We start from the raw sequence: 15,147 nt of genomic DNA, 5'->3' as shown, positions 1-15,147 counted from the left end.
TGTGTGTGTGTGTGTGTGTGTGTGTGTGTGTGTGTGTGTGTGTGTGTGTGTGTGTGTGTGTGTGTGTGTGTGTGTGTGTGTGTGTGTGTGTGTGAGCAAGGGGGAGGAGTGTGTGTTGGAGAGAGGGAGAGTGTGTGCATGACAGAGACACACAGTGTGTGTGTGTGTGAGCAAAGGGGAGGAGTGTGTGTGTTGGAGAGAGGGAGAGTGTGTGCGTGACAGACACAGTATGTGTGTGTGAGGGGGAGGGGGTGTGTGTTGTGGAGAGACTGTGTGACAAAGAGAACAAGAGTGTGTGTGAGAGGAATGAGCACAGAGTGTGTGTGTGAGAGAGAGGGGGTGGTGTGTGTGCTAGGGGGTGGCATGTGTGGATGAATGTGTGTGAGAGAGAGGGGAGGAGTTGTGTGTGTTTAAGAGAGGGAGTGTGTGTGTGTGTGTGTGTGTGTGTGTGTGTGTGTGTGTGTGTGTGTGTGTGTGTGTGTGTGTGTCTGTGTCTGTGTGTGTGTGTGTGTGTGTGTGTGTGTGTGTGTGTGTGTGTGTGTGTGTGTGTGTGTGTGTGAGAGAGAAAAAGGAGGGGAGGAGTTGTGTGTGTGTGTTTAAGAGAGGGAGTGTGTGTGAGAGAGAAAGGAGGGGAGGAGTTGTGTGTGTGTGTGTGTGTGTGTGTGTGTGTGTGTGTGTGTGTGTGTGTGTAAGGGAGAGGAAGGGGGAAAAGTGAAAAGGTGTGTTTTTCAGAGATTGTGTGAGAGAAAGGGTTGGGGGAGAGCTGCAGTGTGAGGAAAAGGGAGAGAAAAAATAAATAAGGTGTGTTTTTTTGAGAGTTTGTGTGAGGAGAGAGCTGTGAGAGAGACTGTGAAGGACATGTGTGTACGTGAGGGTGAGCATATTTGTGTAATAAAGGGGGAGTGTGTGTGTGTGCGTGTGTGAGGGAGGGATAGATAGAGGGGAAGTGTGTGAGAGAGGTACAGGGAAGGGGAGGGAAGAGTGTGTTTGTGCATACATGTGTGTTGTTTAGTGGGGGAGGGTGTATGAGTGTGTGTGTGTGGGAGAGAGGAGTGGTCTGTGTGAGGGACTAGTGTGTTTATGTGTAACCAAGAAATGTGTGGGTGTGTGTGTGTTTGTAGAAGGGATAAAGCAAAGGGGATGAGAGAGAGAGAGAATGTGTTTCTGACTTTCCATTTGTGTGTTGTCTTCTAAGTAGAAAGAATAGTTTAGTAAGAGACTAACATTTTGTGGTATCATATTTTGTGTGTGTGACAGATTTGAGTTTTTGTTTAGTTATTTTAAACAGACAGTGAAGACGGGTGAAGAAAAGTGTGTGTGTCTGTCTTTAAGAAATGGAGGGATAGAGTGTGTTTGTGACGAAGAGAGAAGGGGAGGGTGTGTGTGTTACACACAGAGGGAGAGAGAGGGGGTGTGTGTTACACACACACACACCGAGAGTGTGTGTGTTTGTGTTTAAAGGGAAGAGAGCAAGATGAGGGAGGGTGTGTGTGAGAGGGAAAGAGAAGGGGAGGGTGTGTGATGGAGAGAGGGTGAGGAAGTGTGTGTGTGTGTGTGTGTGTGTGTGTGTGTGTGTGTGTTTGTGCGTGCGTGCACTTTTGAAACAGAAGGGAGGGAGAATGAGTGTCTGTCTGGGAAGGGAAAAAGGCTTTGTGTGTGTGTGTGTGAGAGCAAGCAGGAGAGAGAATGTGTGTGTCTGTTCTGGAGGCAGAGGGAGAAGGGTGTGTGTGTGTGTGTGTGTGTGTGTGTGTGTGTGTGTGTGTGTGTGTGTGTGTGTGTGTGTGTGTGTGTGTGTGTGTGTGTGTGTGTGTGTGTTCTGCAGGCAGAGAGAAAAAGGGAAGGGTGTGTGTGAAAGGGGGATACAGAGAGAAGGTGTGTGTGTGTGTGTGTGTGTGTGTGTGTGTGTGTGTGTGTGTGTGTGTGTGTGTGTGTGTGTGTGTGTGTGTGTGTGTGTGTGTGTGTGTGTGTGTGTGTGTGTGTGTGTGTGTGTGTGTGTGTGTGTGTGTGTGTGTGTGTGTGTGTGATTTAGACAGAGCAGTGTATTTGCTTGTGTGTACGAGACAGGAAAGGAGAGTATTTATGCATCTACTTTGTTTATGAAAGAGGGAAGGACAGTGTGTGTGTGACTGAGTGGGGGGAGGGTGGGAGTGTGCGTGTAGAGAGAATGTTATCCATGGAGAAGGGAGTGTGTGCGAAGAGGATTCCATGAGTGTGTGCATGCATGCCTTATGGAGACTCGTAGTGTGTGAGAGGACGTGTGTGTATTAAAAAGTACTGTCGTTCATGAGAGAAATAGATTGCTCATGTGTTCTGGAGATTGAGTGTGTGTGTGTTAGAGTAAGAAAAGAGGTGTATTCCAGGAAAAATGAAGAAGTCTAGGAGTGTGTATAGTGCAGATTGTATGTGTGTGTGTGCGTTTTGTGTGTGTGTGTGTGCGTTTTGTGTGTGTGTGAGAGGAAGGGAACATGAGACTGTGGGTTTGGATATTTGAGAGAGAGTGTGTGTGTGTGTGTGTGTGTGTGTGTGTGTGTGTGTGTGTGTGTGTGTGTGTGTGTGTGTGTGTGTGTGTGTGTGTGTGTGTGTGTGTGTGTGTGTGTGTGTGTGTGTGTGTGTGTGTGTGTGTGTGTGTGTGTGTGTGTGTGTGTGTGTGTGTGTGAGAGCATGTGAGCTTTAGAGAGGGGGAGGGGTGTGTGTGCGGCGTGCATGTGAGCTTGGCTGGAGAGAATGTGTGTGAGTGCCTGAGAGGGTGTGTGTTTGTGTGTGCACATGTTGGTCTTGAGTGAGGACTTGTTTGTATATTTGTGTGTGTATGTGGGTTGGTAAAGGAGGATGGCTGTGTGTGTGTTTGTTTGTGGGAGAGGGAGAGATGTTCAGGGATAGGGGAATGGAGAGAATCAATAGTAGAAAGAGAAAGAGATTGATAGAGTGAAGGACAGATGGAATGGAGAAGAGAGACATCTGATTAGACAGTGCTAGAATAGACCACACACACACAATGGACTATCACCAAGAGAAACACTCCTATGGACTTACTTCCTCAATCCTGGTTGGGCTTACGTAAACATGTCATGATAAATCCAAGAGACTGGCGATATGCTGTGGTCATAACTGGTCCCTGGTCAAAAGTAGTGCACTATATAATGTGTGGTCGTAGTGCATTGAATCATGTAGAATTTACAAACACACATAGTAGTAGACAATTTCACACTTGTCCTCCCAGCTGTATTTTAAGACCCTTAAAACCATCAAGGAGATATAAGCAAAATTACATTGGAACATATTGGTTAGGAAATACATGATATATACAAAAGTATGTGGACACCCCTTACACTAATTTTATTTGGCTATTTTAGCAACACCGTTGCTGACAGGTGTATAAAATCGAGCATGCAACCATGCAATCTTCATAGACAAACATTGGGAGTAGAATGGTCTTACTGGAGAGCTCAGTGACTTTCAGCGGGGGTACCGTCATAGGATGCCACCGTTCCAACAAGTCAGTTTGTCAAATTTCTGTCCTGCTGGAGCTGCCCTAGTCAACTAGGTGTAAGGGCTGTTATTGTGAAGCGGAAAAGGCAAGGAGTAACAACGACTGAGCCGCAAGGTGGTAGGCCACACAAGCTCATAGAACGGGACCGCCAAATGCTGAAGCGCATAACAATCGCCTGTCCCCGATTGCAACACTCACTACCAAGTTCCAAACTGCCTCTGGAAGCAGTGTCAGCACAATAACTGTTTGTCAGGTGATTCATGAAATGGGTTTCCATGTCCGAGCAGCCACACACAAGCCTAAAATCACCAATGCGCAATGCCAAGTGTCAACTGGAGTGGTGTAAAGCTTGTCGCCATTGGACTCAGGAGGTCCCGTGTGGCTCAGTTGGTAGAGCATGGCGCCTGCAACGCTAAGGGTTGCGGGTTTGATTTCCACGGTTGGAGAATGTTTGCACTCATGCGCTCTGGATAAGAGCGTCTGCTAAATGACAAAATATATTTTTTAAAGTAAAAAATAAATAAAAATAGAATCAAATCATGCTTCACCATCTGGCGAAGGACGAATCTGGGTTTGGCGGAAGCCAGGAGAACGCTACCTTCCCCAATGCATAGTGCCAATTGTAATGTTTGGTGGAGCAGGAATAATGGTCTGGGACTGTTTTCATGGTTCAGGCTAGGCCCCTTTGTTCTAGTGAAGGGAAATCTTAATGCTCCAGCATACAATGACATTCTAGATGTTTATGTGCTTCCAACTTTGTGGCAACAGTTTGGGGAAGGCCATTTCCTGTTTCAGCATGACAATGCCCCCATGCACAAAGCAAGGTCCATACAGAAATGGTCTGTTGAGATTGGTGTGGAAGAACTTGACTGGCCTGCATAGAACCCTGACCTCAACCCCATCGAACACCTTTGGGATGAATTGGAACGCCGACTTGCGAGCCAGGCGTAATCGCTCATCATCAACACTTCGATCACACCGACAGTGTCCTTGCGCAAAATAGTACGCAGCGTCTGCAACAAAAGTTCAACGTTCATCTTCTGCTACCATTTCCGTCAAGCCACCTATGCATACAGTTTGACGCATGCGTTTGATAAATTCAACGTATGTACCACACCGAACATACTGCAACTGCCTCTGCGACGCAATGCTGCAGGCCAAACGCAGCGTTTCATTGGAAATGAATGAAATTCTGGTGAACCAAAAATGCGATGACGCTGTCGGTGTGATCGAAGCGTAATTCTCATTTGTCCCTGCAGCAATGCTCCAACATCTAGTGGGAAGCCTTCTCAGAAAAGTGGAGGCTGTTATAGCAGCAAAGGGGGACCAACTCCATATTAATGCCCAAGATTTTGGAATGAGATGTTCGACGAACAAGTGTCCACATACTTTTGGTCCATGTAGTGTATGCAACCTAACGGGAAGAATTGACCAGGCTAGAAAGGCTGTGGTACTGTACCACACACACACACACACACACACACACACACACACACACACACACACACACACACACACACACACACACACACACACACACACACACACACACACACACACACACACACACACACACACACACACTATGAACCACTGTACTGTATGTAAATCAGTTGTTGTTAATGCCTCTTATAATGTAATTACCTTATACAATGGGGAATGGGTGGAAAGCATTTAAAAGAACGCTGTTACTTTAAGAAAGAGCAACTAGGCCCAAGCTTAGTAGACAAAAGTATGGGCATACATGAGTGACCATGCAGACATACACACTCGCACGAGAGAATGTGCACACAAGAAAGTGCAAGCGAGCACGCACGCGCACACACACACACACACACACACGTTATCACGAGTCCAGATGGAGAGCGAGGGGCAGATCAATACAAAGACAGCAAGTCTGGTTGATATCTCTGCTCAAAGAATCTCTCTCTCTCACACACCTCTCGCTCCCACACACATACGCACAAACACACACGCAGTAATGAACACTTGAGAAACCAAGGCACTGTCTTCCTATGGCCTAGTTTTAAGAGCGTTCAATGTCATGTAAGGAAGAAAATAGAAAGAATTACAGAAAACTGTGTGTGTGTGTGTGTGTGTGTGTGTGTGTGTGTGTGTGTGTGTGTGTGTGTGTGTGTGTGTGTGTGTGTGTGTGTGTGTGTGTGTGTGTGTGTGTGTGTGTGTGTGTGTGTGTGTGTGTGTGTGTGTGTGTGTGTGTGTGTGTGTGTGTGTGGAAAAACTGCCCTAAATCACATTGATCCAAAGCCAGTTTCTAGTGCCTTGATTTGAATGGTTACGGCTAGGCTTGAGGCAAAGAAAGATTAGCTCAGATCAGCTCCTAGTGTATCCTCTGCTCTTACAAGTGGCTTTACGCTATGGCTAGAATCTGCACCGTTGCACAGATCTTGGATCAGTTTACCATCCCTGTTTCCTGAATCCCTGGTAGTGGAGTGAAACTCAACACAGACCTTGGATCAGTATCTTGTATTGTGGTTTGTGATTGATTCACAAATGTCCCTTCAACACAAATTTACCCAGTAAGAATTTGGCCCAATTCTGCCCAAATTCTGTCCAGTCAGCATTCAGCATAGTCTAAATGAATCAATGATTCAGTTGTTATTGGTTGAAAGTAATTGGATACAGAAATTGAGATTGGGTTCCTATTGGTAATCAGTGTATTGATTGCTTTTCCTACTGGATTGATGTTAAGATTGGTCCGCCTGGGGCATTGATAAAATTATTCTCTGTCTCTCCCTCTCTCTCTCTGTGTGTGTGTGTTCCACAGACGCGGTTGCGGGAGAAAAAGGAAGGGAACGCCGGTGAAAGTGTGTGACCGCGTCTTTGTCACAGAGGATGAGGAGGAGAGCTCCGAACACAGCTACGGTCCAGGTGTGTGATTGTCCTTTAGGGACGATTCTTCTGTTGACGCGTGTGTCTTATAGTTGTGTAGTGTGTGTCCTTTTGAGTGTGTGTGCATGCGTCCGGGATTGTGTGTGTTATGGGTGGAAGAGGGGCGGGGTGGGGGTGCGTACTGACCTATATAAATGTTTGTGTGACTGACTGTGTTTGTGTGTGAGTGGTGTATGATGTGCATATGTGTTTAGGTGGGGAAAGGGTGATGACCTTGTGTGTGTGTGTCCTTTCGAGCGTGTCAGTGTGTGTGTGTGTGTGCAGTCGTGCATGTGTGTCTGTGTGCATTTGCTTGTGTGCTCGTGTGTAATCCTTTTATACTCTTCTCTCAGGTGATGGTAAGGGGGCTGCAGAGAACAAACGACCAACCCTGGATGGCCCTTGCTACATCAATGACCCTGTTCAGATCTGGTAAGTGGGATTTCATTTCATGGTGTTATTTTTATGATAAAATGTTTTTTATTTGATAACATTTGTGTACTTTTTATTGTATGTGTCATGTATAGTACAAGGTGTCGAAAGCGTTCCACAGGGACGCTGGCCCATGTTGACTCCAATGCTTCCTACAGTTGTGTCAAGTTGGCTGAATGTCCTTTTGGGTGGTGGACCATTCTTGATACACACAGGAAACTGTTGAGCGGGAAAAACCCAGCAGCGTTGCAGTTCTTGACACAAAGCGTCTGACACCTACTACCATACCCGGTTCGAAGGCAAACTTTTGTCTTGCCCATTCACCCTCTGAATGGCACACATACACAATTCATGTCTCAATTGTCTCAAGGCTTAAAAATCCTTCTTTAACCTGTCTCCTCCCCTTCATCTACACAGATTGAAGTGGATTTAACAAGTGACATCAATAAGGGATCATAGCTTTCACCTGGTCAGTCTATGACATGGAAAGAGCAGGTGTTCCTAATGTTTTGTATAGTTGTGCTGTTTTGCGTGGGGTAGCTGTGTGCACACTCTCGCGGGGTAGCTTCTGATAGCAGACACAATTTTTGCTGATTTTGTATGCATATGTCCACGTGTGCTGATCTATCCACCTCCCTCCCTCTCCTTCTCTATCTCTTTCCCCATCTCTCTTCCTCCCTCCCCCCTTTCAGCAGTGGGTCTTCAGAGCTGGGTGAGGAGGGATCCAGCGGGGGCAGGGGGGCGGCGGTGATGTACCCCCCTCCTCCAAACTGCCGCATCCGAGAGGTACACTGTGGGAGCCAGGTGCGTCTGGTCGTCATAGCGATCCGAGACATCACCAAGGGAGAGGAGATCACCGTTGACTACAGCCTGACCGAGTGGGGAGACAACACTATGGTGAGTAACCATGGCGACATACCTGTAAGAGCCTAAGTAACTGTTGCCATGGTGAGTAACCCTGAGGATGTACCTGTTAGAGCCTAAGTAACTGTAGCCATAGCGATGGCTGGTACCGATATAGCCTGGGATGTAGTGGACCGTAAATGCAAGTCAAGTGCACTCAACGTACAGTTTACATTTCCTAATCGAAATAACCACAAAATAGTTACATTTTGAATAGACAGTATGCCACAATAGCCATGATTTGTTTATCCGAGGCAAGTTGTAAGTACTGCAACTAGCGACTGGATCACGTGCAACACATTTCTGCGCTGTTTACTTTTACTTTGATGAAATTATCCTCTTTTTTCTCGCAGAAGTTGTTGAGTCGTTGTTTTTTGCGCCGTAATACATATTTGGGTCTTTTCACCTGGGCTGACTACTGTATTTGACTGATTATAGTATCTAGTGCTTTTTGAGTAGCTACTGTAATTGGTTTGACCGCCTGATTGACAGCACTGGGGGGGGTAATTAATGGATGTTAATGGAGCCTGTATCCCTCCAGGGATTCCGTGGTACTGTCTCCTCAGGGAGATATGAGTGTATCGCTGACCCTGAGAACAACCGTATCAAAAAGGTACGAAAATACGCCTGTTGCCTACATATACACCTACTATATTTCTACAACACTCAATATTATACTGATGTGCTTGTTTTATATGTCTACACTCCATACACCTGTCTAATTATACCCTCAACGGTTGTAATATACTAGTATTGCTCACTCAATGCTCTCATTGGACACTCCTCATTCAGGCACCCACCATTCACAGTCACTCTAAACCAGTGGTACTCAACCCTGGTCCCGGGGACCCAAAGGGGTGCACATTTGAGTTTTTACCTTAGCACTACACAGCTGATTCAAACGATCAACTCATCATCAATGCTTTAAGTTTTGATGATTTGAATCAGGTGTGCAGTGCTAAGGAAAAACACAAATATGCACCCCTTTTGGGTCCCCGGGACCAGGGTTGAGAACCGCTGCTCTAAACAGTGTCTTATGTACTTGTCTGTACTCTACTCACACAACTGGCTCAAACACCACTCATCTCTCGGTCTCGCTGTCTTCTCTCCCTCTCCTTTCTCCCTCATTCCTTCTCTTGTCTCTCTCTCTTTCTCTACTCTCTCTCTCTCTCAGGAGGAAGAGTCCGGGCTCGTGCCCTCCTCTCTCTCAGCCCAGGACTACCTCACCCCTTCCTGGCCCCTGTCCCCCTCTTCCTCCCCCCCTCTCCCACTCCAACGCCAGTGACTCGGATCCCCAGAATGAGGAAGACGGGGGTCAGAGATACACACCTCGCCGCCGAAAACGCCGCCGGACCACCACCCCTTCCAAAAGGAGAACCACACCTCACCGGACATCCCCGGACCGCCCTCCCCTCTCCTCTTCATACCGCCCCCTCACCTTCTCCCCCCCTCCCTCCTCCTCCACCTCTTCTCGCCCTTCTCTGTTCAAATCCCCCGCTCCGTTGGGGCCCAACACGACGGCGAACATCAGTATTAACATCGCCAGGGGGGTCGGCAATGGCGTGACCCCCCCAGAAGCTGAGCTGCGCCTACTGCGGCCGCCACTTCCGCTCACTGGGGCGCCACCTGGACAAGCACCACACCAACCAGCCTGAGATCCGCGCCGCGCTCATCGAGCGCTTTATGCCCCACCTGGCGGCCGCGCACGCCACACACCACACTCTGTCCCAGCAGCAACCTCGGTCATCATCAGGAGTGGAGCAAAACTCCCACAGGCCACCACCGGGGGGCGCCACCGCGTTCTCCCTGTCTCCTCAACGTCCGGGCGCCCAATCCCCTTCCTCCGCCGTTGGGGGAAACTCCTCCCCCCTGGTATTGACTCCACCCCGAGGGCGCAGTGCGGTGGCTGTGTCCGTTCTGAAGAGAAGCCCGCCTCCGGCGGCTGTGACCCCGCCCAGAAAGGCGGGACTGCGCAAAGTGAAGAAGGAAAAAGAGGAGGAGGAAGAGGAGAACGATCTGGTGGAAGTTGAGGTGGTGAAGCCCAAAGAAGAGGCAGAGGCGGCTTTTCCCCACGTCTTTCAACACACGCCCAAGGAGATGGAACGGCTGCCGAAAGAGGATGAAAATGAAGAGGAGGAGGAGACGAACGGTATGATGGAAGACGACAGTGGAGCGGAGGATAAGGAGAAGGAGTTATTGAGGTGAGGTACTCCGTTAAAGGACTCGTTCACCTAAATGACAGATTCACCTCATCAAATGGATATTGAGAAAGTAGTTGATGGATCAGTAAACTGCCAGCAAACTGAACTGCTGCTCAGCTTTAGCATTGAGGAATGTGAAACAGCAGGAATGCTTTTATCATGCTTTAATTAGATGACTAAATCAGTCAACTGAAACAGACTTAAAATTAACTCCAAACTGCTGATGTGACGTTATCAATATATTAAATGTTATGAGTATCGTACATACTTTAAATAGATGTTTTATTTTTTTGCTGTGCTTTGATTAAATTAATAACTGACGCCTGAAATTGAAATTAATCTCTCTCCCTCTCCTTTCTCCCTCATTCTTTCTCTTCTTCCCTCCCTCTCCCTCAGTTCGGGACGTCTCCACATGCTGCCCCTCCTCTCCTCCCTGTCTTCCCTGGTCCTCTACCTCCGCAGGCTCCAGCACTCTGCCTTCCTCTCCCTGTCCCGCCAGCTCCAATCCGCCGAGGCCTGGCGCCTCCTGTGCCACTCCTCCCTCGCCCTGCTCATACTCTACAACCGTCGCCGCGAGTGCGAGGTCTCCAAACTGGCCATAGCCGAATACCGCTCCCGTGTCACCCCCCAGTGCCCCGTGCCAGTGCCCCCCGGCGCCCCGCCCGCCCTCACACCCCTGGAGGCATCGCTTTCGCCCTTTGAGCGTCTCGTGCTTCCACATTTGCCTCGAGTAGGTGTCCAGGGCAAACGAGGAAGAGTCCAGCCTCTTATCCTGCCACCACACTGCGAGCCATGTCTGGAACTCCTCCTCCAGACCAGGCAAGATGTCGGCGTCGATCCCCAGAACCCGTACGTCTTCGCCCGGCCGTACCACTCCCCAGCCACCCCCCTCCGTGGCACCGACCTCCTCCGGAGCCTGGCCCGCTCCAGTGGCACCCGGAACCCCCGCGCCCTCACCCAGACCCGAGTCCGGCGCCAGGTCGCCATCTTGACGCAGTTGCTATTGCTCGGTGAGGGGGAGGAGCCAGGAGAGCCGGGTGGGAACGCCGTAGAGCGCCTGGAACACTTCCTGGAGCGTGAGTACCACGTGACGCAGAGCTGTGGCGGGATTGGCCAGGACCCAGGGCTGATGGGTAGAGTGGGGCGCGTGGTACTGTGCGGGGAGAGAGACGGCGTGCTGTTCCGGGGGATGAGCCTCCACCACATCTGTCTGGAGCTTGACGGTAAGGAGACACTGAGGATTAACATGTACATCAGACCTGAATAGTCAAGCTAGAAGTGGAGATATTTTTCTCTCCTTTACTGTGTATTAAGTACGCTTGATTCAACCTGCTTGATATAATGGAACGGATGGAACAAAACATGATGACCGTTAGAGAAAGCTTAGCTGTAGGTCAAACCGATCAGAAGTTTTCGTGAGACGACCAATTTTCGTGAGACGACCACCTTTCACCGCAGATGCGGAAGTGCGACATCGGCGGATGCGGTGGATTGAAAAAGATATCTCTAGCCTAAACTGGCATTTTGATGGGGATTTTTTTATTTATTATGTTACTTCGGTCAATCAACTCTAGAGGGTTAAACAGTTTAGCGTCGTCTCATTTTGGACTGCCCTTTAGTATGATGAGGACCAGCGTTGTCCTTAAAAGTTGAGAAACATTTACATGTATTTGACCCTTCTCTTTCTCCCCTTACAGTGATGTCAGGCAACTCGGCCGACTCGTACTCGGAGGGCGACTCTGACGGCGAGGGGCGGAAGGAGAAGGGCGAGGTGGCCCCTCCCAGCCTGCTGATGGTGCGGAAGGGCAGGACCAACAGCAGGACGCCGCGTGCCAGGAAACTCAAGGTCACGCCCTCCTCCACATCGCCCCTCTCCCCCTCGCTCCCAGGCCGCAGAAGAGGCTCAGGTGGGCCCAAATCAGGTGTGTGTGTGTTCATTCCATACTCAAACTCCGAAAGATCTGAGACATTCAAGACCAATACAGAAGTGTGTGTCGTGTGTGTGTGTATGTACACAGTAGTGTGTGTGTACTGTATACAGCCTGCCACAAAGACATGTCTACACAGACCCAACCCTGTGTGTACTAACCCACCCCCTCCCCGCACAGGAAAACGCGGCGTCCTCAAGCGCCCGTGGTCGGACGCAGAGCGCGCCGCTGTGGAGGAGCACCTGACCTGCAACATCGCCGAGCTGCGCGTGCCTGCCAAGGCCGACTGCGAGCGCTGCCTGCAGAGCTGCCCGCTGCTGGTCACCAACCGGCGCGACTGGCGGGCCATCAAATTCTACTGTCACAACCGCATCCAGCTGCTTAAGAAGAACCAGCGGCGTGAGGACGACGGGACACCCATCATGGTGTGCTGAGAAGACTGACGGAGAGACTGAGAGATTGATGGACAGACACAACATTAGCTCCACAGTATCCACAATAGCGTGCTACTTGGAATGAAGGAAGCCAAAACAGAGGCGTGGTCAACTCCGTAACGTTACAGCAGTGGCTGTCAACTCTAATATTTTTTTCCGCTGATGGTCCAAAAACAAGAGTTGATGCTTAAGGAAGCAATGTAGTGGGCGTGTCTTTGAAGTGGTACGCTAATGTGGGTATTGGAATGTAGCCTATATCTCTCATTATGCAGGTTTCCATCCAACCTTTTTATGTAGTAAAGTACGGGTCAATGTTGGGTCAAAAATGTAGTGACAGGCCTGATGGAAACAACATTTTTCGGTACACTTTCCAAATGTCAACAAAACGAAATACGCTAGACAAGGTGGGATAATTTGTGTCGGTAAAATGAAGTATGCGAGAAATGTCGGTGGAACTATTGATGTAATAACCATCATATCGAAGTAAACTTGGGGTCGCGCGATGACATGTGTGGCCCTCCCACTACGGCGCGTCAGGAAAGCATGCAGTTTATTAGGCTACAGATTAAATGCATTGGGTTGAACTTCACAGGGTGGTGATGAGCTTGATGCTCCTGTTTAATAAATATCAAGGGTCTTATTTTGGTGATCATCGATGCGTGGCAGCCGTTTGACAAATAAAGAAAACCCGCTCTTTTGGCCATAATAATCTCATGTAGCCTATACGTGTGTTCTAGCCAACAGCGCGCACGTGCCCTTACCAGACTCGCTATATAACAGAACAGTTTTTTGTGGGGAAAACCATCTGTAGAGTTGAAGATGTGATGGAAACCCATTTAACTTATTATTTTTATTTGGTACATGGGAATTTAACAGCAAAAGGTATTTGTATGTGCACTACATCATCACGCACAGTCAATTTGATGGAAAATCTCTGGTGGGAAAATGCACCAATTTTTTTTTTTTTTTTGTGCGGATTTGAGAATATCTGTCACCAAATGGATGGAAACCTAGCTAGTGATACCCTTATATATTGTCCTCGGAGACAAAAAGAGGGAGCGACTGGGGGAGTGAGAGAAGGAGTGACTGTGTAGGAGTGACAACAGCCTGTGTTGTGTATGTGGATATTTTAATTTAGTTTTCGCTTAAAAACGAGACGAACAATGTTCAGAACGCACCACAGATTGTTGTATTTAGATTTTCTTTGGACTCCGGTGTTTTTGACTCAAGTGTTGTATGGACGTTTCTGAACACACTCAAGTTAACACTATTAGGGTTTGAGGCTGTAGTGTGTGTGTGTGTTTCCAGTGCTGAGAAGATGTTATAGGGTCTCCAACACCCAGTCCTGGAGAGTGCATGCTTTAGTTCCAGTGCTAACTCACCCGATGAAACTACACCTGACTGAAAGACCATGGCTAGATCATTATTTAAAACGGGTGTGTTAATAGCGCTGAGCCGGAGCAAAAGAGAGCCCCTGGGTTAGACTGAAGGGGGGGGGGGAGGAAACACCACCATCAGTGTGTTGTAAATGTTCTTTTTGGACTACCTAAGACACTGTATAGTCAGTTTGGGGCTTTTCCCCGCTCCCTCCTTCAAAATGAACACTACAAGACAGCAGTTGAACACTGCTTTGCCTAAAATACACCAAGTATATTCTTGTTGTTGGCATCTTTCTTTTATTTTGTGCCTGTTGCACGTGTTTTCTTAAAAGCGCTTTGAAAAGGTGCATTAGGCCGTCGGGCCAGTCTTCTGCGACGAGCAGAGTTCTGTATTTAACTTGGCTGTGTTCTTCAAAGTGATTTTTGGGGGGCAATCTTTCAGAAGAGTGGGCATAGCTGAATACTATGCCACGCTATGGTTATTTTTTTACATGCAGTGTTGTTGCGTCATTTGTGTTGATTGTTTTGCCTTTTCAGTGTAGCTCCAGTCTTTTTTCAGCAACTCTGGTTTCTATCGTTCACTGCTGTTAGATGATGAGCTGCTTGTAGCTCTAGTCCAGGGTGTTAGTGTGGCTTGCTAACGCTTAGGCTGGCATTCAATCCGATCAGTGGTAGATTTGCATTATAGCGCGCTTGACATTTTTAAAAGTCATTTCCGATTAAGCCGACATATACAGAGTTTGCGGAAACATTGCCTTTAAAAGGGGCATAGCTGACAAAGTGCGGTCGGGTGGAAACCCGGGTTGAGCCTTCACAGCTTTAGCTAGTCGCACTAACGCCCTGGACCAGAGCTAGACTTCTTTGTAGGTCTGCCGGAGCCCCAAGTAAACCCAGCATTTTGTCTTATTGGATTAAAACCGCACAACACCTCTTGATAGATATAATCTTAAATTGTTTCATGCTATCATTTTGCCAGTTTCGGTGTACATAAAAAAATATGATCATTACGTAAACTTTTTTTGTGCTGTCCGTAGTTTATTTGTTCATTTGCGAGTTGGTATTGTACATAGGTCTATGGTTTTGTAAATATTCACAGAAATGCATAAAGGGGAAAAAAACTACACAATGGCTTGTTTTTTTTGTGTTATGTTTTTATATAAGTCTGAAAAGTTCAAGTCGTATTTCTGAAGTTTGATTATTTCAATGTACTAACAATGAGTTCATCCCAATAATATCTGCTTTTTTATGTTTTATTTATTTTTATTTCTCCTTTATTTAACCAGGTAGGCTAGTTGAGAACAAGTTCTCATTTACAACTGTGACCTGGCCAAAGCAGTTCGACACATACAACAACACAGAGTTACACATGGAATAAACAAACATATGGTCAATAAGAGTAGAAAAAAGTCTATATACAGTGTGTGCAAATGATGTAAGATAAGGGAGGTAAAGGCAATACATAGGCCATGGTGGCGAAGTAATTACAATATA

General features: G+C 47.8%; 2 protein-coding genes across 3 annotated transcripts in view; both read left to right on the top strand.

Annotated features, from left to right (window-relative positions):
• The window catches only part of LOC124001315, an 11,297-nt gene extending 2,270 nt beyond the window's left edge, over window positions 1–9,027 (top strand). Inside the window, exons 2-6 of one of the 2 annotated variants that reach the window (XM_046308008.1) lie at window positions 6,276–6,379; window positions 6,733–6,811; window positions 7,507–7,708; window positions 8,256–8,327; window positions 8,889–9,027. In XM_046308008.1, the coding sequence (XP_046163964.1) occupies window positions 6,276–6,379; window positions 6,733–6,811; window positions 7,507–7,708; window positions 8,256–8,327; window positions 8,889–8,999 (568 nt within the window). In that variant the 3' untranslated portion in view covers window positions 9,000–9,027. Of the gene's footprint in view, window positions 1–6,275; window positions 6,380–6,732; window positions 6,812–7,503; window positions 7,709–8,255; window positions 8,328–8,888 lie in introns of both variants that reach the window. The other variant, XM_046308007.1, reaches the window with a different exon arrangement.
• A 370-nt stretch (window positions 9,028–9,397) lies between these two features.
• On the top strand, window positions 9,398–14,777 carry LOC124001314. Its single transcript, XM_046308006.1, has 4 exons — window positions 9,398–9,915; window positions 10,312–11,138; window positions 11,613–11,837; window positions 12,024–14,777. The coding sequence occupies exons 1-4, from the start codon at window positions 9,398–9,400 to the stop codon at window positions 12,275–12,277; spliced, it is 1,824 nt and encodes a 607-aa protein (XP_046163962.1). The 3' UTR covers window positions 12,278–14,777.
• Window positions 14,778–15,147: the final 370 nt, after the last annotated feature.

Source organism: Oncorhynchus gorbuscha, linkage group LG17, assembly GCF_021184085.1.
Source record: "Oncorhynchus gorbuscha isolate QuinsamMale2020 ecotype Even-year linkage group LG17, OgorEven_v1.0, whole genome shotgun sequence".
In the NCBI taxonomy this organism is placed as follows: domain Eukaryota; kingdom Metazoa; phylum Chordata; class Actinopteri; order Salmoniformes; family Salmonidae; genus Oncorhynchus; species Oncorhynchus gorbuscha.
This window is presented reverse-complemented; position numbering and strand designations above follow the sequence as displayed.